This window comes from Nothobranchius furzeri, chromosome 7, assembly GCF_043380555.1.
Source record: "Nothobranchius furzeri strain GRZ-AD chromosome 7, NfurGRZ-RIMD1, whole genome shotgun sequence".
NCBI classification, from domain to species: domain Eukaryota; kingdom Metazoa; phylum Chordata; class Actinopteri; order Cyprinodontiformes; family Nothobranchiidae; genus Nothobranchius; species Nothobranchius furzeri.
The window spans coordinates 40,900,737-40,925,215 of record NC_091747.1 but is presented as its reverse complement, the minus strand read 5'-3'; the positions used below and the strand labels follow the sequence as shown (position 1 = coordinate 40,925,215).

Genomic DNA, 24,479 nt, shown 5'->3' with positions numbered 1-24,479 from the left:
CTGACAGTGGCGGTCGTCCTGACAGTGGAGTCTCCACCGGAAGCAGCCTGACAGTGGAGGTCTGCAGCCAGATGCTTCTCGCTCTTGGCTATTTTAGGGTAGGCCCCGCCCACAATATCGCAGCTGCTGCGGCTCCCAGTGCTTTCTTTACTGTGGGAAGCGGGTAATAATGGTTTTTTGACGGGAAAAGGTTGCCGACCCCTGTACTATGGCGTGATCAACAATGGCGTGAGGAGTGAGAGGTGCGTTTTCTAGCTGGAAATATAGTCACTATTTTGAGATTGTATCAGCTAAAGATGAAAATATTAAGGTTCGTTGTACACTCTGTGCTGGCTCTGTGTGTTTTTTTTTATGAATACTATTTATTTTAAGTGAGGTCAAGAAAGACTGTTTTTATTTTATTTTTATACAAACATGCACTATGTCAGGCAATAGGTTTTAAGTTCAACTTAAAATGTAAGACAGATATGTTGTTGACATTACTGTTAAAAAGCATTTGCAATAAAGTGAGTGCTGGCAAAACCAGTTGCAGTTTTTATGTTGAGGCAGTGGAGAGTGTTTTTGGTAGATGCTGAATGTAACTAATAAAGCAACTTGTAATCTAACTTAGTTACTTTTTAATGATTGAATCAGTAACGTAACTGAGTTATTTTTGGAAGGAGTAACCAGTAGTCAGTAATCGGATTACTATTTCAAGGTAACTGTGGTAACACTGCATACGTCAGACACTATAACGCAGAGTTTGTCATAAACATGGCGACTGAAGCGGAGTTCACTGCAGCTCTTTCCTCTGTTCTAAATGACTTGGACACATCTTTAAAACAACAAGTAGAAGCGCTAAAAGCCTTTCTTCTAAAGAAAGATATTTGCACTGTCGCCAGACGCCATTTTTGACTACAGCTAAAAAACTACAGCGTCGCGGACGTCACACACAGCGACGTTCCCTTTCTCATAAACAACGAAGACAGCAGCAGTGTTTGCTGTGGCTCTTTCCTCTGTTCTAAACGACTTGAATGACTTTAAAACCACAACATGTAAAAGCACTAAAAGCCTTTCTTCTAAAAATAAAAGATGTTTGCACAATTTTTTTACTACAGCTAAAAAACTACAGGGTCGCGCGGTACAGTCGGCATTTCCGTCCTTTTTTCTGATTGGTTATTTTTGAGCTGGCTAGTCCCGCCCCTCATGTGCCTCTCTGCCTGTGAGTTACCAGACTCTTTCTCTGTGCAGAATTAAACAGAGGACGAGTCTGGCAGGCCAGGCTACTAAAATAACCCTTTACAGGGTTAATGAAATGTCACTCAGAGCCCTACTGCCCTCAGTAGCCAGAATATTGCACTTGCAACTTTAGAGTGTCGGGCTGGCACCTGTTAGACAAATTGACCTTACCCCGGCTTTCCACAGGAGCCGTCAGCAGCACGTTACTGCAGCAGCACGTCATAGCTGCTGATAGGAACCGCTGTGGTCAACAGAACCTTTTCCACTGGAGCCGTCAGCAGCGCGAGTCGGCCGCATCTCAGGAGCAGCATGTCGCGCCCTTTACGCGCCGGTTCTATTTTCTACGTGCGGCACCTCTGAAACGGGTCAAGTTCGACATTTTTAAGGAAGGAAAGACAGGAAATCAGACGCGGAAATGGAGAGAAGCTCCCGAGATTTTCAGAATAAAGAACGTACTGCCTTCCGGTTGCTTTACTTTTAAAAAAGGTTACTAACTGTGCGTCCCCGTGAGAAGTTATCACCTAGCTAGCGGTCTCCTTTGTTTTTCAGGTCCGTATCGGCGATTATAAAATGGACAGAACATAAAACACAAACCATGTTGTAGTTTTCTCCTGCTTGTTGTTGTGTTTACTGATGACGTCACTCGTGTGACTTCATGCTTTGTCAGTGACAGCTGCTCCCCTGCTGCTTCGCGTCTCGTGGGAAGGGCCGAGCAGCAGCTTACGCGAGCAAGGTGTGCTGCTGCAGTAACATGCTGCTGACGGCTCCCGTGGAAACCCGGGGTTACATTGCTAGTGCTACAGTCTGCTACCAGCACATTTCCTGCTTGTTTGATATCATTGAATACAGCCGATTTATTTGATTTAGTGATGAACTGCTCCTGTAGAAACTAATGAAGGCTGGGGAGACGTTTCAGCAGTTAGATTAAGGTGTTAAAAATACAAACACACAGCGAGGAAATAGGTTTCGCTTTTGCTTTGACCACAAATAATTAATAGCGGACACTAGGGGGTGCTAAATGCAAGTAAAACTGCCAAGCGTACCTTTAGTAAACACCAAAAGTAACTAATCAAAGCTTTAAATTAGATTAAGCCACCGCATTTAGCTGGTGAACCTACAACACCACATTGTCTAGTTAATTAATACAAATCTTTCCATTTTTGGGAAGTTTTCAGTAAATGCTAAGTAGATATTGAATATAAAGCATTTATATATTTTGTAATCACCATTTGTTTTTATCTTTTGATTTGAGAATCTGTACATGTTAAAATTATTTAAGAAAAAGACACACTAAAATCATTTAACCTTTATTGTATCTGCCCAAAGTGGAGTGAAAGACAATGTGTTACAAACATTTAAAGTAAGATGAAATGAGTGGCTCACCAGAGCAGAAAATAACAACATGGATGTCCACCGTAAGGACAGGACAGTGTGTTTGTGGTGCAGCTGTGGGGCATGAGGTGACACCTCCTCCTTTGAGGAGTCAAAGACAGGAGGTAGGGTGGAGAAGGTGTGAAAGCATGCTGGCGGTGAACAGGGCCAGGTGGGGGACTAACCTATGCACACATTTTCATCGTCCAGTTCTGCTGAGGCATTGCGGTAGTAGCCCAGCTTGCATAGCTGGCAGTGCTGGCCCCTAGTGTTGTGCTTACAGCTCACACAAATGACAGTGTTTAGCACCTCGATGTAGCTGCATCGGTTGGAGTGGCCGAAGCATTCACAGTCTTGCAAAAAGAGAGGAAATGTGAGGGGTAAAAGAGGGGAAGAAAGAGGCGCTGCAGAGATGTCGGTGCTGCAAGAGCTACAGCGGAGGGGTTAGCAAAAGTCTGAGCGAGGCGCTGCTGCATGCGAGGTAGAAAATGCCGATGCTTCAGGGTGGTGGAGAAAATGCTGATGGGGGGGTGGTAGGTTCATGGGAAATCTGGCAAAGGCACAGCCAGAGTTAGAAACAGATATCAACAAGAACCAGCATGTTAGTAGGATCTGAAAGGTCACATTACTTCAAACACACCACAGCACGAGGCGAGAGAGGGCTCGAGATGATGGCACAGATACGACAGAACACCACAAAGCATAGAAGGCAGATCAAACCACAAATGAAATGGATCCTTCAGCTACGTGGTGGCAATTCTGCACGTTTACAAGAGCATCTAATTGATTTGGTTCAAGGACTGAAGTTTTTATTTACCCTAAATAATGATGATGTAAAATTTAAAGAATCTTTTCGTCCTGAGGCATATTTAGATCCCTGGATTTAAAGCAAAACTAGATGTGATACTTAGCGGCAGCGCTACCCTGAAGTAATGCAGTTTGGAGGAGTGCAGCCTCATCTCAACACTCCCCGAGTCTGCCTCGCTGAGTGGCCACCGACACAGTGTCTCAGCCCAGACAGATGTCACTGTTAAGCCTTGTTGGCAACCGCTCGGACCAACACCCCACTTAAGGCTCCAGAGTACAGAGGTTAGCAGATGGAGCTTTTGTCCATGGGCTCAGCATTATTAGGAATCCGTATTGAGGTCAGCTCTCTCTCTCTCTGCTCAGCCAAAACCAACCTGACAAGGCCTCAGAACAAAGGAGCAGTCTACCTTCCACCTAAATCAGCATGTCCTATCTGAGTGTGAGCTAAGGTCCTCTACATTAGATGGCTCACTCTCGCAGACGTACTTTCAGAAGACAAATAATCTCTGCTCACTAGAAATAGGCTAAAGTCATAAATCATGCATGCATGGGAGGAAAAAAAGACGTCTCAGAAACATGTTCTCCCAAAAATAGTTGTAGCCGAAACACCCACTTTATTTGCACGGAAAATAAATGGTTCTATCGGAGTTTTATGGTGTTTGGAAACTTCTCCGAAGAAGAATGAGCCCTCTGTGTGCTCTTGACGGTGAAATATATCAGTAAAACACCAAGGTTTTCTAGCATTTTGATGCAGGGGTCAGGGGGATTACAAGTAAACAAGAATATCAGAGTGCACAGTGATAAAGGTTTGGGTATCATTTCGAGGCAGTGTATGAGTTCCAGAGCTCCTACCTCGCTTGCTGTTTGCAACGTAGATAGAAGGGGCAGTGGACAATGCAACTTGAGGAGCTACTAGACAAATTAAAAGAAGAAAAAAAAACTGTGATAATAAAATGAAACATAATATTGCAATTAAAAATAACACAAGTAATTTCAGATAATCAAGAATAAACAGGCATCGTGCCCAACGAAAGAAAAAGAAATAAAAAAAGAAACGTGTAACAATGATGAATGATGGCACTGAGAAATAAGGAGTGACATTGCCAAGTCAAGCTGGCTGCTTGTAGCAGCGTCTGTTACAAATGTCTTAGATTATGAACAGAGTAAATATTATGGTTCCTCTTTAATGCTTGATTTCATTAACAAAGAGCTTTGTAGAATTCAAAAGCCTTTGTGTATTTTTCCCCAGACAGAAATCACCCATTTATAAACTGCTCTCCACCTTGGGAAGGGAAACAAGCCAAGAATGTTCAACAAGTGCATTTGTTTACGAAAGCTAACTGTTCTGCTCTGATCAGAAATAAAAACGACGAGCTTGATTTCTGCTTTTAAACAGGGCAATCTAAAGCCCTGATCCATACACTTTCTGCATTTGTCTGTAGCCATGGAAACATGGAGCATAGCGATTGTGCATTTGTAGATGTGCATCACATCAGCATGATGTATTAAACTAAGACGAACCCAGGATCAGTATGTAAACATGGTAAAACCTTTCCTGTCTTTTCTTCTTAATTAGATAATACAGACCGGAGTTTCCCAGGAAACTCTAAACCCAACGCACACACGTACGGTGAACACACTACATACTGCAACATGAGCGCCTCGTGAATTCACAACCGTCACCGAACATGAAAAGCACACTGAAAATGTTTTTTTGTCTGGAAACCTGGGAAAAGTTATAAAAAACAAAAAACACTCCTCCAGAACAGTTTTGGCTACCAAGGAGCCAGTTTTTTAGTGGCTGAGGTAAAATGAATCATAATCTTAGATGCCTACCTTCTTTTCGATTAGCAACACCTAGGGAGGAGACATTCGGCCGTACTGCGTGCAATTGAGAGAAACCAGGAGTTATTCATGTGTCCTTGTGTGGTGCGCTCAACAGATTCTCTACGGGCGGGATAGGGTAGGAGGGGGGGACTACGTGGTTGTTGGACACAGACAATTGGAGACACGAACATTTTCGGCATGACTCAAATCGGTACGTCAGGAAACAACAAATACAATGGGGCAGGGCTGGCATGGACGAGCAGAGAATGCATCCAAAGACCCTTTCAAAGGACATTGGAGATACATTGTATGTAATTTATATGTTTCCCATGGGCTTTGTAATTGTATGTTGGAGGCAATGGCAATGATGATTGGGAAAACGGAAATAAAATCAAAATAAAACCCTGCTAAAGTCAACATTTTATGCATGATTTATGCAAAGGTTTCAATACCATGTATAGCAAATGAAGACGTCGCAGGGGCAATTTGTTTAATTCATCACATTGACTATGTAATCAATATCTAATTATGGTGTATTTCTGGCGGAGGAATAACAATGAATAAGTAATGGCAGGTGTTGGTACTTGGAATGACAGACTGCTGTGGGGAGCGTAACCTCATGATTACATACAAGTCAGTGTTTCCGTGTCAGGGAAATACCATGTGGTTGGATGTCAAGAGGGCCAGCCAAAAGGAGGAATGTACGGATACATTTCCTCGTTGTGCCCCTTTATCTCTTCACTTGATCTTTCTGTCCTTTTGCTATCGAGTCCATGAATCATGCAATCTTGGCCAATTAGCGTCCAATGGTGTTTTGGCACGAAGCCTATTTCCCTAACTACATGTTAAACTGAATATGACTGCTCCACTTGAAGTGCAGTTGTTTAGTGAATGACTTCCCACTAAGGATAATTGTTTCATTGTGTTTTATTGTACTAGAATTAGATAGCACATTCGGTTTGAGCGGAAGATAAACCTCTTTGACAATTACTGGTTACTGGTTTTAAAAGTGCTTATCGTGCACAATGTTTGGTCTCAGTCTTTAGTATGATCATTTTACACTCGTGAACATAACAGCTGTTCCTGCATCCACGATGACTGAGACATCTCCAGGGCTTTAAAGTCATGTTCGTTCCTGGACGAGAGGCTCTTTAAAGAGACAGTGTGTATTTTTTTACCATGTCTGGTAATATCTATTGAAATGTTGTTGAAAAGAAATAAAATGAAGTCCAGTCGTTGAAAAATACTGGCGGCTTTGTGACATGAAACCATAAAAGTACATAGGGTCTAAAGTACATAGAGCGTGGGTCTAAGTTTCTGGGGCACACCGTATTAGACTGGCCAGCTCGGGGTCCTGAGCCTGCCAATGACTCAACACATTCTCACACTCAAAGCATTGGAAAAAATTATGCTGGGTGACCAAGTATTTGTTTCCGATGCGTTGGGACTCCCAATGTCGAGAGGCGACACACTGTGCCAGAGTGTCGTTATCCGACTGCCGCGGTACAACAGAGATTTCAGCGAATTGTGCCCTTTACCCTCTTGCTATTTAACCTTCTCCTAACCACCATCCTAACTTGAACCTACTTGCTCACGTAAAACTTTGTTCCTAGTTGTAACGTTCCTCTCCAACACAGTTAACTGGAAGTTTAGAATAAGCAACAGGGTGGTGGTCAGAGGGGCCGACAGCACCAAATGGCAGCCTCGCCTCTGGTAGACCGCCCCAGGGTGGCTGTGGCTACATTGTAGCTTACCATCACTGGCAGCGTGTGAATGTAAGAATTCACGCAAGCGTCTTTGAGTGTCCTAATATGCGCCATATAAGTTAGATGATTTTTAGGGTCAAGGTTAGGATGGGGGTGAGGGGAAGGATAAGTAGCAAGAGGTTAGAGGTTAAATGTCGGTGAAATGTGCATTTTACCGCGGACATCGTAAACTGACGCTCTAGCAAAGCATGTCGTGAAACAAACACTTGGTCACCCAGCATCCTTTTTTGGCGTTTTGAGTGTGAGAACGTGTTGTCACACTTGATGATTAGCTGGACGTACGACGTTACAATGTTACGACGTTCAAAAACATTTATGGAGTAAGAACCAAATTTAGTAACAAAACTACCAATCAATTTTCTAATTCTATGTGAAAGAACGGAATCCAAAAAAAAAAAAGCAATGCATTTTGGCCGAGTGGTGCTGCCGTAATTTGTCATCAGCAGGCACAGGACCCCAAGCAGATCTGGAAAGTACAGTTACAAAAAAACTAGCATTGGCATTGCATTAGTGATGGAATTGGACCATTAAAGTCTGAGAAGTCACACTGAGGTTGTATGCTTTGTTCTCGACAGGTAACAACATTTATCATAATCTAAACTATGATCTAAAACTACCCTCAATTGTATGTACTGCCCCATAGCTCCAGGAAACTACACACTGCCACTTTAAGATTAGGACACGCCTCATCCTCGCTCAAAGTCAGGTCTTGTATCTTAAAAAATGTGAAGTGCCGCACTTTTATTATTATTAGCCGCATTTGCATCCTTTGTTGCTTTGATGAGCACTTGTTGGAGAAGCTGTTTGCTCAAACACAAAAGTGACTTGCAAGGACATGGAGAAATAATAATAATAATAATAAAATAAAATACACACAGGAAATCTGCTCTGGCAGGATTTATAAGATAAAATGTTAATTTTAATTATTTCATGTGTGCAACTGATTGAATGTAATACACATCTAGGTTCCATTCATTATTTTGTTATGGAGAATATTCAGGTAGGCGAGGTTGAATTAGTGGTGATGGGTTTTAATCAATGCCATACTTATAATGAAATGCAATCTAACAGAGCCAGATTTGTTTTTAAAATATTAATTTCACTTTAATGGTCTGCATTAGGCAATTCTGCCTGGCTTAATAAACTTGAAATAGAATCGAGAAAAGTCAATAAGGAATTCAATTACCTTCAACCAACAACATGAAAAGCGCTGTGCTTTCTCCACCCCCCACCCCTCTCTGCCCGCGGCCCTTTCAACAAGCTCAAGGACGTCATAACCTTTCCCTCCCTCCATCCTAACTTTATTAATAATGCTGACATAAACTTGATGTTTATTTGCTCTGAAAACAGCTTCTTCATTGTATGAAAAAAGAAAAGCATTCAGCACATTTGGTTTTTAGGGTAATGCTGTTTCTGCGGGAGGCTGCCGCGACCAGACAGCCGCTTCTGAGAGATTTAAATCCCCGGGGGCCAATCTGGATGAGAAGTGAGGACTTTGTGTCCAGTCTACATCGCCTCATAACACACACACACACACACACACACACACACACACACACACACTCACACAGGGTGCGCACGCCCACTCATCAGGATGGATGCTCTTCCTGTGAAGGATTTGAGGACAGCTGTTGGACATGGCCCGATGTTCCGGATGAGATGGAGAAGCCGGGTGTTTGGTAGTGAGTAAAGCGCATGCAGCACAAATGAGGACCATGCAAACACACACACACACACACACACACACACACACACACACACACACACACACACACACACACACACACACACACACACACACACACACACACACACACACACACACACACACACACACACACACACTCTCTCTCTCTCTCTCTCTCTGTAAGCTCTACACCTGCCATGCATGGAGACGAGACGTAGCTTCTACAGATGTAGCAACAGAGTCAAGTGGTGGAGGACTTTCAGAGGGAGGGTGGAGGGGTTGGCCAAACGTCCATTTCTGACTCATCACATAGCATCGGACATTAAAGCAGTGTTCTCTTCCTCCGTAAGCTGTCACGCTAAAGCCTGATTAAAAAAAACACCTGGAAACTGTTTCTAGCCTAAGTCCTTCACAAACACGTTTTGGGAAACTTTCCCAGCAGCCATCTTAGCTTCTAAATGCTGACAAACAAGTATCGGTGCTTTGCATCATTCAGAAGCATAACTGGATGTTCGGTGAATGTTTGTCATCGTTTAAACGTGATAATTCTCCGTTTTCCTAATCAGCCAGTCAAAACAGACCCAGGATCAGGCTGAGGAGCAGCAGCTCACCAATCAATCTGCCGCCCTGAGAATGAAAGAAACTCACTAAGAAGCAGGGAATGAAAAAGATTAAGGAGACTTGAGCCCAGCTGTGAATGCCCTTTGACTTGTTCAATACGGTCCTGCGGTTCTTGCATCACACAGCCTTCCAGGCAGCGGTAACTTGAGACATGGCACCTCTATTCTTTCCCCTCCTCCTCGGGGGCCACTGCTTGACGAAGATAATACCGGCTGAGGCGTTTGAGACTTATATTAAAATGACCCTCTGTGACATCATACCGCCAGAGAGGTCTTGGCACTTTAATAAAGTCTAGATGCCATTTATTTATAATGCATGGAAGAAGAGGTAGGAGAAAAAACAACAAATGACATTCAGCATGCAGAGCCAGGCTACTGCTATCTGGCTGAGTCTGAATAAAGTTAATGCTGCTGTCGCCATGGCAACTCTGTCTCCCTATCCCAGCCTGGGTGGGACTATGAGCTGTGAAGGCAGCTGAATCGTTCCAGGAGTCACTGTGCCCTCCAAACCCAACGACCTCCTCCCCCTGTCCAGACTGAGGTGACGAGCGCTGCTTATCGCGGCTGCATGCACTGACGTGTGGAGTCCCAAACCCTACCACCCCACCTAGTGGACACTTATGTTGTGTGATGTCTGAAGTCTGTTGCATTTCTGTCTGAGATGTTTTTTGCATAGCAAAGCTGCCCTCCCTGTGGAGGGAAACTCTGAAGAGCCTTTTTTTCCCTCCATCTGAACCAATCCTCATGTAAACCCCTCTGATCTCTATTAAGGTAGCGCGACTCGGGGTTGCGAATGACCACAGTCACCAATTCTTGTCATGTGTCTTTTCCTATGTATGTATGTCTGATCTCAGAATTGTGTGTACTGAAACTCTAATTTCCCTCTGGGATGAAAAAAAATATCTTTGAATTGAATTTGATTGAATATGCCTGCATCATGACAACATAGCCTCCAGCTATTGCTTATCACCTCATGCTAACCCCTGCCAGGAAAAATGTATGTCAACAGTTGTTGAGTGACTCTTTGCGGGAAGTCAGAAATGAACACTTGGCACCACAACCAGGGATGTCCGGTGAAGGGTGAAACAATAAGCAAAGCAAAGCAACAGGCATTCATAAGGTTTTTCTTTTTCAAAATATAAATGTACTGTTTACTTACTAACTGGACCAATGTTATTAGGAATACCTGCAACAGAAGAGGAGAAAAAACACTTTTAGTTAAAAACATACATGTAACTTTGACTTTAACTAGATTTCTTGTCTACATGTGTGTTTCTGCCTACATGTAAATGATTACTTTACCAGTTTTAGATAACTGCCTGAGTTTATGTCCAACAATATTGATGAGCTAACAGCTAGTTCATGTGCAGCCAAGACCAAAACAGATTGCTGTCATCTTCAAATATTCTAATTTTCCAAAAGTCAGAGCAATTTATACAAAAGTTATTTTGTAATGCTTTGCACCATTTGTAGGTTTGCATTAGACCTTTACAGGGAATCTACTGGCTGTTGCAAACATCGATTAGCCTTTAAACCAGACAGACAGTAGCTGAAGCAGAAATACTTTGCTCTGCAGGTCGGTCTAGCCATGCTAGTCAAGTCAATTTTTGTCCCCCGCACTTTTTACCGTCCAAAAACAATATTACGCTATATTACATAGACACTGGATGAGCACCAGGACCAAGTGGAAAACAACCGCTTGTGTTGAAGCCTGTTTCCCATTAGAACTGTCCATGAGCTCATCTATTGGCTCTGCTGATACTTGCTAACGTGTGATTGGTCAATCTTGCCACCTGTGTACTTGAAAGTTTTGCAATCTTGACATCATACAAAAGAGCCTGTAAGCTGTAGTTCTATACATATTTTTGTATACTAACTGTAAAGACCCCCTGCAACAACCCCGGTCTTCATGCCGGTTGTGTCCCCCACTTCTAAAGTCAAAACTATGCCAATGCAAGGATGTATTTGTGTAAGGTAGATGGCTTTCCAGACTTAGCATAGATTTCACCACAAGCTAGCTAACCTGGGCTCAAGGTGCTGTCAATGAGAAACTGTGTAACAGTATAGTTCATAAACTGAGGCTGGATAAAATTATATGAATTTTTTTAGATTTTTGTAGTTGTAGAGGTTTGTTCCACTGCACATACAAAGAGTATTTTAAAACTGGCTTGTCCAAATGGACCTAACTCCATATTGGACTTCTGCTGTCTTAAAAATGCTAAAATAGCCAAATTCTTACAGCAGATAACAATAATGTCAACCTTTAAACCTTTTATTATTAATGTAAAAGAAAAAAGAGCGTTGCCTGTGGCACATTTATTGTAAATGAGCATGGAATGTCAAATAAAAGGGAATTTCAGAATAGTGCAAAGATTTATGAATTAATATTTGGTATAAGGTTAAGAATATCAGAGCTGTCTTAAAGGTGCAATATGTAGAAAAAAAAGCAAAATGGCATACTTTGGTGAAATTTGGTTACTGCAACCACTTTAGAGAAATCTGGAGCTTTTTGCCCGTCGTCAAATTACAATTGTCAGCGCTGCAGTATTAGCTCGCGGGAGACACAGCCACCCCACACTCACTGAGGGTAAACAGTAGTTAGGTCCCTCCTTCCTTTGTTTTGAAAGGAGAAAAACTGGCAATCCCCGCAGCCAGCTGGATATGAAATATGTTTCAGTATAAACTTCCTTCCAAAATAACTGAAAACTTAGACTCTTGGGATTTTCTCACTGTAAAATCTCACTATATTCTTACATATTAACTGTTAGCTCATCAATCCTGAAGGAAGAAAGCTCAATCACTCTGAACTGAGGCCTTTCAGACTGCTAAAAGTAAAAGGATAATAAAAGTTTATCATTTTTACACTGAAACACACCTACAATCTGATCAAAAATCCATTTGAGGCAACAATTGCAACACATTTTTCTAGATGTATCATTTCTAAATATATCTTTAAACATCTTTGTGACTTGTGTTCACTTCCGCAATATAAAATCAGCAAAAACCACCACATACTTTAGTTTTGAAGATTCAGCTTTACCACATTTTTTTCTTTAATTTTCACAGTTTCTGATGAAGGTTTGCATCATGTTCTTCATCTAAACATGCACTTCTAAAAAAAAAAAATCAAAATAGCTTCATATGTGCCAAACTCTTCCTCTGACTCTTAAAAGCGGATATGTTTCATCATGCCGCATGCCTGTCCATCCCTCCATCGACCAATCTCTTGAGCCAGGCAGCCACTGAGCAGATAATGCAGTCTGTCTCATCCCCATGGTGACCAGATCTTTCCCACACCAGGACGTTGGCTGGCTGTGACTTTCAGAAGATTCAGACATTCATGTATTTCTTTCTGCAGCCGCTTCTTTGTTGAACCAACCGCCGACATCTTGGTTTTTAATTAGGACTGTAAACTCAAGCATTCGCAGTTGTAGTGGCATCAGACACGAGGAACAGAACGGCGTCCTTTTCATTTTCTCTGTTTGAGTTCCTCAAAGGCACATGAACATACCAAGTGTGCATTTTTAAGTTTAAAGATGGATTTTCTTTCAGGACATGATATTTTTTCTGATCATCTCTTTGGAAGGAAACCCGTGGTGTGCCCCTCCTTCAACAAGGCGGCCTGCCCACTAAAACAAACGGTCTCTGAGAAGAAAAGCATGCTGGGCATCAGGAGACATTTCTTTAAAAATGGAAGAGGTGATTTAAAGTAGGCTCCCCTGTCCTGTTCACACCCTGAGGGGAAGCAGGAGAGGCATGTGAGTGGGGTATTTGGTGCAATGAAGCCGTCACAAAATCCCTCTAAGTTCTCGAGGATTTCTCGAGTGTGTTCATGAGTTTGCGTACAAGGACTTTGATCAAACTGTTGTCATTCAGTCACTCTTTGCTTTGATCGCTGCCTGCCAGTTGTATTTAGGAGCCAAATATGTGAACCGTCTGAGAGCTGTGAAGTGCAGGTGGCTGTGCTGACACACGGCTCTCAGGGGGGTGGGCAGATGCTGAGCCGGAGACAGGAAGGACAGGACAAGGATAATCACAGTCAGACAATGTTACACCGTGGTACAACAGGACAGTGGGATCCATAGCATGCACAGTTCTAACTGGTATACACACACAACTAATGCACCACTGTGTCCAGGGGTCAGTGTGTAGCAACCGTCAACTGGATAGCATGCTGATTTCATAATGACCGTTACATAGATAGGCAGAATGTCAACCTTTCTGCAACACGATGTTATGCTTGATCATTTAAAACTTAAACTAGCTAACTTTTGCAATGGACCTGACTCACATCCAAATGAATAACAGAGGCTTGTTATAAATAGGGGTTATCAATGTCATCTGTTTTACGATGTCCAGTGTACCGATATTATATGACTCTCAATGTCCTATATTAGCCCAACACACACTCAGAGTTATCCACATCCGACCAGATCGTTGCATTTTCAATTTTTACTCATGAAGTCAATCCTGCTGACATATTTCAATGAAGTTCTAAGAAGGTAATCTGCAACTTTTGAACTAGATGTGAACATTTACACAAATCCCCTTGTGATCAATAAAATATTCTTGATTCTAAAACCCCCAAAAAGTCTCATAGCTAACCTCTTGGTCCCAATTTCCTTTATCATTATTGAGTCACACTATTTAGAGGACACACTATGGATCAAAAGCAACCCCCTAATGCAGTGGTAAACACAGCCTGGTTATCTAGCTGGCAGAGCAATAACACACAGGAGATATCTACATCTAATTTTAAAGATTAGGAAGAGACTTGCTGCTACTGGAGAGAGAGATAAATATTAAACCGGAGTGAGGGAACGGGAAGGAGGGAAGTGACTTCCCCTGGTTATTATAGAGCAGACTCTCATCAGTGTGAGATCCAAAGCAGTTTAGGTTCACAGTTTGAACAGAGATGTTCTTTAGCTTTAATTCAGAGAAAAACGACTTTAGCTGCACATGAATGCTGTTTGTCTTCATTAAATGTGGAACTCACATGTCTAATGATGCACTGGAGGGGGCCAACACATGACGACATGGCACACTCAGACAATCATGATGCATCCAAGTGTTGTGACGTGCAGTTATGATGTAGCTGGAGTATAATTCTCGTGCTTGCGTCCATCAGACTGACCACCAAGTCATCAAGTGTTTCTTTGTTGCCTAGAGGAACTTAAAGCGTTTCTTCCAGGTCGTGTTCTGGAGCACGCGTGGCCTGTCAGCACAATCATTCACTGCTCAATGAGCAACCTGTGGGGGAACGAGCAGATCCACGGATCCCATGTCGGGTCATTCGATTAATTTTCAATCACCGTCAATTCCAATCCCCTTCGCCTGCCTGGCCGTGCCATTAGAGGCCACGGCTCCAATCTAATTTGGTCCTATCGCACAGGAAGAGCATTAGGAGCTGCTTATGTTGACGGTGCGCTCCATTGATTTTTATGTGCTGTGTTGGGATTGAGGTAGTGAGCTGCTGGGTAGCAAACATGATCTCCGGTGTGTGTGTGTGTGTGTGTGTGTGTGTGTGTGTGTGTGTGTGTGTGTGTGTGTGTGTGTGTGTGTGTGTGTGTGTGTGTGTGTGGTATTTATTGCATATTACATGAGCATTTGCAGGGTCAGCACATGAGTAACACACACACACCACAACTCCATCTACATTTTACATACATTTTTTCATAAATTTGTATTTTTTCTCCTCTGGATGAGTCTTTTCTGTAGCTTCTTCAGAGAATCTTCACTCATTCAGCCTCACAGACAAAAGTCAGACTCGGGGGGACTTTACGTTGATTCTGTCACTTTTCATTAAGCTCTGACCTTCACTGAGTCTGTCCTGTTTGTTTTGGTGCTAGCTGGACTGCTTGTATAAAAGAAAAAGGAGGGGGGGCTTATCTGCTGAATTTCCACCTCAGGCAAAAGTTGGTAATTACTTTCCCTGGCCGCCATCATTTTAAAGCAATCCATCATCATCTGGAGCTCTTTGGCTGTGCAGACCCTATGATGGTGACAGGCATTGCTAACTGGTTAGCAGCGGCAAGGCTGCCGAAACACAAGCACACAGTGCACAGGTTGATTGAATTCCTCAGGAGCAAAATTACGGTTTTCTTCGCTGGAGTGGCTGACGCGCTTTAGCTCCGTCTCCACGTGTAGATGTGAATTGAAGGTGGCAAGTCTTAAAGTACCCAGAAGCTAAGTTGAGGAAAAGACAGTTAAGGATTCCAGGGAGGCGTACGTCGGTGGTGGCAGCGCGATGGGGAGAGGGAGAAAGCTGAAGATGGAAGAAACAAATATTTGAAAGAAAGATTACCGTCACAGCTGCACACAGCTGAGACGTGGAGAAGGAAGTGTAAACAAGCTTGTTCTCTTGGGTGGCTGGGGGTGTTGTGGGAGAGAAAGAGAATATATGAGCTTGAAAAAAAATAACAAGAAAAAGGTGTAAGAATGGGCAGAAGAGAGAAAAAGACTATGTGGAAGAATAACAGAAAAAGAGTCAAATAAAAACAACAATAAAAATAGGATTGGTGCTGAAGCATTAGAACATATCTGAGCTTGTGCCGAATCAGGACAGAAATAATAGTTTTCAGTTTAAAGAATAATTTAATCCGTGAAATAAAAGCTTATTTAGATTAAATGAAGCACACACTATGATGCTGGTCTTTACTCCTGTTATTCCCTAAGCAGAATTAAAATAACTTCCTCCAGTCCTTCTCAATAAGTGTCAAACACACATACAGGTTTTAAGTCTAAGTGTTAATATAATTTCTGTATATTTTTATTGAAATATTCATTTTCACAAGGCATTGTGGGAATTTTTGTAGAATTTTATTTACATTTTTTTTCTAAAATTAAAATTAGATTTTTTTAAATGTATTCCCAACATTTATATAAAAACATTAACATTTCATCAATTTTATTAATATTGTGTTTTTTCTAACAATTACAGCTGCAATCTTGGAACTAGAGTAACCCCCACCCCCACCCCCACCCCACCCCACCCCTCCACACACACACACCACACACCTCCCCCAAAAGAAAAAAGAAGCTCCTGATCTTGACGAATTTCACATGAGTCATCCTTTGAAATGTTTAAATGGAGACACATTATTTTTAAATTCCCTTCTACATTGTTGTTTAATTCACATAAAATAAGGAAATCAATACATTTTATTTATTTGACCCTAAAATAATAATTTTTGTTGATATTATACAACTGAGACTTGTTCTGGTTTATGGGCAAAGTAACTGTTCTCCAGTCACACTATTCCTTTTAATAACCAACATCTAATTTCTAACAGCAGGTTATTAAATTAAAGCGTAAATGTAAAGATTTTAGATTCATCATTTCTCCAGCCGCTCATTTTCATAGTTTTATTGCTCTAAACATCAACGTTTCTCAGAGATCTAATCACATCTCTTTAGGACAACAGACTGGAGAGTAAAAGCAGCAGAAGAACAAAACCGTCTTTCTGTGAGCCACGTTATGAGGTAAAACTCCCGCTTGTGTCTGTCAGCTCCCGGCACACCCGAGCTTCTGGATACGCTTGTCTGGATGGGAGCGGAAGCAGGATGAGGAGGAGGATGATGATGATGGTGATGATGTGGTTTGCTCGTCGTGCGCGGGGGATTAATCATGTCAGATAAATCCGCGGTATGTTCATGCCCTTTACCGCTTTGATCAAAAAAGATCCATAAACTCCGAGGCTGCTTCGACTTAAACGGAGCAAGTGCCTGATAATCCCGCTCTGACAAGGTAATCTACTCATTTTGTCGGGTCACAGATACACTTCATTTTCAGGTATTCTATACCCAGCTTTGTAAGGAACACTGTCTTCTTCCCTGTGCTTTATTAGGAAATGCATTAAAGATCAACTGATGAGTACAGATCTACAGTTTTAACGGCTTTTTAAACTAAACAAGTAAATGCTGATAGAACCGCTCCATAAAGAGCAGTGACTGTTACTGGTTATGTTCCTACGTGAACACCAGTCACAACTTTAAGTAGCTCCTGTTTTACACTGATAAAAGCTATTTTAGAGGGAGGTATTCATAATCTATGCAAATCATATAAAATTTACTCTATTGTTGCACTCAGCAAAGGAATTAGAAAGTAATGGGTTAATTATACCATTTTCTTAAGAGTAATAACAACATTACATTAAAAAATGCATTAAAATATACCAACAAAACGTGAGTCTTATGTTCCTAATTGCCCGTGCGCCAGACCGCGCTTTTTGACTGAGCGGGACAGCAAGCAAATTCTGAGTCCTTTCTTCAGCTTCCATCGAATCGATCGAACCACAGAAGTGAAGGTAAGCTATTTAAACAGGGTGAATAATATATAATAACATATGCAAATGGTAATTTTTGAAGTAATGATCTATTACACTTTATTTTTATTGCTTAGGTCTGTGTAATGCACCGTACTTGAAATTAAACTTTGAATCTGTTGCTGTCTGTTAACCGTCTAGACAACTGCCGGTAAGTAATCGGAACACTGAGATCGTGTCCAAATTCATGGGCTGAATCCTCCTGAGCGGTCCTCAGAAGGTCGGGTAGGCCGGATGTAAACCGAGTAGCGAAAGACAGGTGATCTGATAATGATGTTCCGGGAGTTGTGCCATTCTCTGCGGCTCTAGTGACCCTCGAGCTTTCGGCTAGCTATCGAGCTGGTGGGTAACAGACGTCTCTGAAAACGTCCAAGCACTTTTGCAAATATGCAATATTTTGATAAACCGAGCAGATATGTGAAGTTTACACACCCACATTCTTGCCTGAAAATATGTTAAAAGTTTATTATGTGACCCAGAAAGAATAATAAGAGTAATTTTAAAACTTAGTAGCAGCCGCCATTGCTTGAAACTGGAATTTGACTGGGCGGCGCTATGCATTCTGGGATATGGTGTGCCACGAACAGTGTTGTGCCTGAACCATATGTCGATGGCCTGAACGCGTTCATTGAACGATTGTTCGTGAATTTGTTCATTTTTTCCGTGAACGTGAACTGAACTCGTTAGTATTTTGCCTGACGAACGTAAAAGTGAGTGCGTTCATCCCTTATATTAATGTCGATGTTTCGTCCTGGCGTGTGTGAACGGGTTTATGAACGCGTTCTTTCGCCATTCTAGCTCCAGATCTCCACGGAGCTAAAGCCTAGCTAAAACATCCTGTTAGCCATAGAGTTTATATAAAGTAGAGCCCGCAAATGCGGCCAAACATAGGCAGTAGCGGTTGGTGCGGCGTCTACTCTTCTACGTCTATGCTGTGTTTAGGAGTCAAAGTATTCCACAAGAGACACTGGAGAAAGAGAGGCTTGAAATAATTTGTGAAATAACAAAGAAAAACTACGCAAAGATAATTGCTGATAAAATGAATAAAACGTTCTCTAGCAGAAGACTTGAAGTGGTCAGCATCTGCCCCTCTGTGGGTGAATTAAAAGAAAGGTGGCCTGCATTATTCACTGAGGCTCAGGTGAGTATGTGTGATAGTGTTTCCTTCCCACCAAAAAACATTCATGTTATACTATGAGATCTGGTCTGTCATTTGAAATGTCTTTTTTTTTTGTCCCCTTACTTCTTAGATCATTGAAGAGTTCAGACGCATCACCACAGTTTCTTTGGTGGAGACATTCATGCTGAAACTTCATGAGTACACACCAGGTCTTTTGCAGCTTATGCGTGCCAAAGGAGGAGCTGCTGGTTCTGAGATGAGACCTCTGCTGGACACTTTGAATGACGTATGTTATTTGACTTTATTTTTGTTTTACAAATATGTAATTATGGAGGGCTGCAGTGGGTAGCAAGTAGGTCCTGGGTTCAAATCCTGGCCCAGGGTCTTTATGCATGGAGTTTGCATGTTCTCCCTGTGCATGTGTGGGTTCCCCCTGGGTACTCCGGCTTACTCCCAGTCAGAAAACATGACTGTTAGGTTAATTGGTCTCTCTAAATTGTCCTTAGGTTTGAGTGTGTGAGTGCATGGTTGTTTATCCTGTCCGTCTCTATGTTTCCTTGAGATTGACTGTCCAGGGTGTACCCAGCCTCTCACCTGTTGAAAGCTGGAGAGGCATCAGCCATGTTTTTGTTTTTAAGTAATTCAGTCAGAGGATCTTTTGTCCAGGCATAGCTTGATGAAGCTGTGATTTTTCTTCTGACAGCACAGAAACTATTGAATGTTGGTATTAGTGATAACGTACATGCACAGAAACAACCTTGCAGAGTTTCTGTGCATGTGGCTTTTAAAATGGACTAAGTCGCCTTGGAAAGTGATGTCTGCAATATCTGTTGTGTTGCACTTTATTCTGTGTTTTTATGGAATAAAAACATTGAGATGATGAACCATTTGAATATCTTTTTTTTTTTTGGGGGGGGGGGGGGGGGGGTACATTTTCCCTTATATGAATAGGTAATGTTTATCAACTGATAATACTTACATTTTAATTATCTGGTATAACCAACTAGCAAACAAGAGATAATTTTATCCAATTTCAGTGAGTAAGTAGCTGTTGAATGTACACATAAATACTGGGTAAATTTTACCCAATTTAATTAAGTATTTCATAGCTTTTTATTGAAGCTATTTTAAACACAATATATTGAAATAAATCTACCACAAAAAAGGCTATGCAAATTGTTACCTCAGATTTATTGGGTAAATTCTATAGATGAGTTTTTACAGTGATAGCAGCATTTTTGTTTATTTCTTATGTGCCTCTCAGAGACAAATCATATGCTATTTAAAATGATTCACATCTGGAGTCAACTTGATTCTGGATGGACGCCGTCATCTTTCAACAGGACTGAGACATTAAACTAAAGTTGTGATTCCTTAATCATTTTTTAACATAAGATGGAAAGGGCCATTTTTGCATATTTTTGTGCTGCCATATGGGTCTCTACTGCCTCTGAAAATAACTCAAAATGTGAATAAAAACCTTCCATCCTGTTTCTGTCAGATTTTGGGGGCAGGAATCAGATGCTTCTACAAGTTGTTTGAACGATTGCCTTATTTTGATGTCACAATAAAGAAAATGTGCTTTTGTTGATCCCCCACAAAGTCTAGCAAAAACAAATGAGAAAGACATTTTCACATGTGGTTATAACAGCCTATCAGCAGTCGCATGGGCGTGGCCAGCTCCAGCTGGTTTTCTGAAAGTGGCAGAGCCCTGGAATGGCTCATTCTGAAAGGCACTGAAACTGCCAAGAATAAATTAGCTGAAATTGTTTAAAGTGAGAGTAAGTTAGAGCAAAGAACACCATGAACATATTTTTTATTGACCATAGAGCTTTTAAAATGTGTTTAATAACAACTTAAAAAAAACATCTAAGGTCTGCTGGGTGTGACTGGATGTGGGGGTGATCGTCCTCTAATCAGGATGTTAATGATTACTCCCAAATCTCCCAAATGGTCACTTGTTGAGTAAAATAAAGAGAAAATCTTGTAAATTACATTAGCACACAATCAGGCTGTAAAGAAACATGCAGGATGCTGTTTTCTGTCTGAAGTAAAGTTTTGAGAGGCCGGTAGTGTCTGCCCCCTCTGGTGCCAGCTTCTGTTTACCTCCATCCTGCAGTGAAATGAACTGCCATGGTTAATTCTCCAACTGATCCTTCTCCTTCTGCCTCCACAGAGGAAGGAAACAAGAATGGGTGAGGATGAGGGGAGGGTGGGGTGGGGGGGTGGGGGGGTGGGGTGGGAGGGTAGATTGAGAAAAGAGAAGCAGGAGCCACCCCAGAAGGCCGAGTTAGCTGTGACAAAGAGTGATGCCCTCCTCCCCTCCTCCTATCTTTGCCATCCATTTATATTCCCCATCACTCTTTAAATCCCGTTCTTCTTCTGTGCTCTGAACACGCTTCCCGTTGTAGGATGACACATTAACACCCCCCGATGCCCCTCCTCTCTCCAGATGATGATTCATTGATCTCCTTATTGCGTCAGACGACACGATGGGCATAGTGAAAAAGAAATTAAATCTTAATTACGTTTTCATCTTTGACAAATTCCTCTCTGAGGAGGTGCCATATGTTGTTTGGGGTGGGGGCGGGGGTATCAGTGGAGGAGTGGAGGTTTGAAAGTTGCAGCGTGACACGAGGTGCATTCTTCTGTCAGCTCTGTGCGTTTTCCATTCAGGAGGGATAACCTTGCATTTCTATAGATTTTTTTGCAGCATTATTACATTATGGATTTTCCTCCTTCAGGAGAAAGTATAATAACACACTTTATACTGGGACAGCTTTTTCATCTCTTTCAGGGCAAAAGAAGCTTGTGTGTCCTTGTGTAGTTATGAATGTGCACACACAGGTTTGGATGAGCACTCGTGTGTGTGTGTGTGTGTGTGTGTGTGTGTGTGTGTGTGTGTGTGTGTGTGTGTGTGTGTGTGCGTGATTTTTTTAAAATAAAGTTCTGTCAATCTGAGCTCGGGGAATGGCTATTTCACTCACCCTCCCTAAGTTTCATAACGTGGATCCTCGGGGAGGCAGAATAAGTCATCAGTGGTCGGCGGCGGCGAATCCCATGAGCGAGCAGCACTGATCAGAGTAATAACAGAGATGGGTGGGGAAAACTCGTGAGCTCACTTAAAGAAGCGCATCACTCTAAAAGGAACACAGGCCACTTCAGCGCTAGTTGTGTTAAAATTAAAAGTTTTATCTGTTCAAGTCTTTCTAAACTCCCACAGTCACGAGGAGCTGGTTGTTATTCAGAGTTTTACTCATATTAAACTTTTAGAACAACCGGAATTTGGAGAACAACAATTAGTTCTGAATGGATCGATAGGCTAATGGATAGTCACAGCTGGGCTAAGACTAAAGTAGGTTTCTGTGTTAAAACGGCCCCAATTCCAGACAATTCCCAAAGCGTATGGGAATGCTACTTTAAATGTTATGTTTGTCACAACATGGTAATCATGTAAAAAATATTATGGATCGACTTCAAATGGTGATTTTCTTTTTGGGACTCAGGTAGTTTGTCCAACAGTTGAAGTGGTAGCAGCCGGCTCTGATGTTATTGAGCGGAGAACCTCGCACACAGTGGTGTTCTGTCTCCAAATACATGAGTGTGTAATAGGACCCAGGGAAGAGAGGCGGTTCAGAGAGACTGACAACCGGATATACTATGGTGGTCGGAGGGACCGGTGGCGCCAGTGCTCGGCAGCCTCGCCTATGTCAGTGCGCCCCAGGGCAGCTGTGGCTACATTGTAGCTCATCCCCACCAGTGTGTGAATGTGTGTGTGAATGGGTGAATGACTGATGGTGTTGTAAAGCGCCTTGGGGGCTTCCAGGACTCTAGAAGGCGCTATATCAAATACAGGCCATTTACCATTTACCATACAGAACATTATTAAAAGGTATGAAAAATATTTGAAGCTACTTGGTTTTCAAAATTTGAAGAAGAATAAGCATTTCTACCACGTGTAAGACATACAGAGAAATGAAATAGAGTTTCAGTACACACAATTCCGAGATCAGACATACATGGGCAAGACACATGAAAAGAATTGGTGACTGCGGCCATTCGCAGCACGAGTCGCGCTACCTTAATAGATGAAAAGGAATTACATGAGGATAGGTTGCGGAGGGAAAAAAAAGGGGGGGGGGGTGAGGAGCTAGGATCCTGTTTATCCAGGGCCAGCAGCCATGTGCGGCGCTCAGCCAGCTGTGTCCACAGGAGGGAGAGAGATCTTGGGAGGAGCATAGAGCACATTCCTGCAGGTTGATGGCCTCGCTGTGAAGTCCACAATCTGAAGGCGGGGGGGGGGGGGGGGGTTCCACAGAATCTGTCTGCATTCCTTCCTTCGTGGGGGGTGATTATTTGCAGCTTCAAGGCTGCCTTGGCGTCTGATTAGGATAACAAGACTGTGTTTGGGTCAGGCAGAGATAATTTTCCCCTCTGCCTTCAGTCTGTCTTTAACAGCTTTAATAGGTCAAGTTTACGATCATGAAAACTTTGAGGGGGTGTTTTTGTTTTTTGTAATCCATCCATTTAGACATAACAGGAGGATCTTTTGTGACGCCAGGGTTTATGTTTCTCTCATCGCAGCACAGTAGTGTGTGCAAGAAACACCACAGGTTGCCTATATTTTGGTTGTTTTGCATGTTTGGAGGAGGATTCAGCGAAGCAGATAGATTGGTTGTTCGGCCCGTGGAAGGCTTGATAAAAGGTTTTATCGGAATTTCCTCCTTAAACGACCGCAGGATATGCAAGAGATGATAGGAAGCGACCCTCCAAACAAAGCCTGGACTCCTGCAGCAACAGACCGCTTGTGAGGTCATTAGTTCATGGTAAGTCCTTGAAACTAAGTATTTGTTAATTTGAGAATATGTTTTTAAAAACATTCATCTTCGTGCACTTTTAAATCCACGGAGTAATGATGTTTTCACGTTCTGATTCAGGTGTCTCCATCTGCAATCATTAGAATAATAAATAAATAAATACTGATTAATGAAGAATCCACCGGCTTTGCAGTCGCTGTGAGGATTCATCCATTTTCTTTGGCCATCAACCACAGGTGATGTAAACAACGCTGAGACTCTGCTCATCGGAGCTAACTGCTGCTAATAGCATGACCACGGCTTTCTGTTTTCAGTAGAGATTAGCTCAACTTTCCTTAAAACAAAATAATTTTAGGCCTCCAGACGTTTGAAAGTCTTTAATTTATCATGAATGAAGGCTACAGGGCTTTCTGTTAATCTCCCCAGCAGATTTGTGAAAAAACACAGGCGAATCGGACCAACATTTTTCGTCATCCCAGAGCTCATACAGGCTTTTAATAACTTTCATTTTCTCTTCAATACAGATTTTAAGCTTCTCTCTAAACCTTCTCTTGCCTTTAGATGTCGAAGTGCTTATGTATCTGGGATTTAATCCATAAACTCTCTTAAAAGTGTACGTCGTGTATTGATAGCAGCTTGTTTCTGCCACCCAGCCACTTGCGCATGCACACAAAAATGAAAGAAGATGTCAACAAAAACTCTCCCATAGCTCGTAGCTACATTGGCTCCCAGTTTGATGGGAGTCAGTCATCAGCCCCCACAGGCCCGCCCTTTGCTCCTTTCTAGGATTTTCCAGCAGCGGCAAAACATCCAACATGGCAGAGGTGGGAACAGCCCATTGGGCATCAGTAAGTCCTTCAGAGACCTACGGCTGACCGTGCGGAGGCTTCATCTATCTCACATATGAGGTTAATAGTTTTGA

The 24,479-nt window shown here is 42.2% G+C and overlaps 1 protein-coding gene across 8 annotated transcripts in view; it reads right to left on the bottom strand.

The window, feature by feature from the left end:
- Positions 1-24,479, bottom strand: part of ntng1a (netrin g1a) — a 170,206-nt gene that overhangs the window by 16,861 nt on the left and 128,866 nt on the right. For 3 of the 8 annotated variants that reach the window (XM_015954913.3, XM_015954912.3, XM_015954914.3), the window contains exons 5-6: positions 10,456-10,482; positions 2,775-2,942 (exon numbers count right to left, since the gene is read on the bottom strand). In XM_015954913.3, coding sequence (XP_015810399.3) covers positions 2,775-2,942; positions 10,456-10,482 — 195 coding nt within the window. Of the gene's footprint in view, positions 1-2,774; positions 2,943-4,248; positions 4,309-5,232; positions 5,278-10,455; positions 10,483-24,479 lie in introns of all 8 variants that reach the window. The other 5 variants (XM_054751314.2, XM_015954916.3, XM_070553072.1 and 2 more) reach the window with 4 other exon arrangements.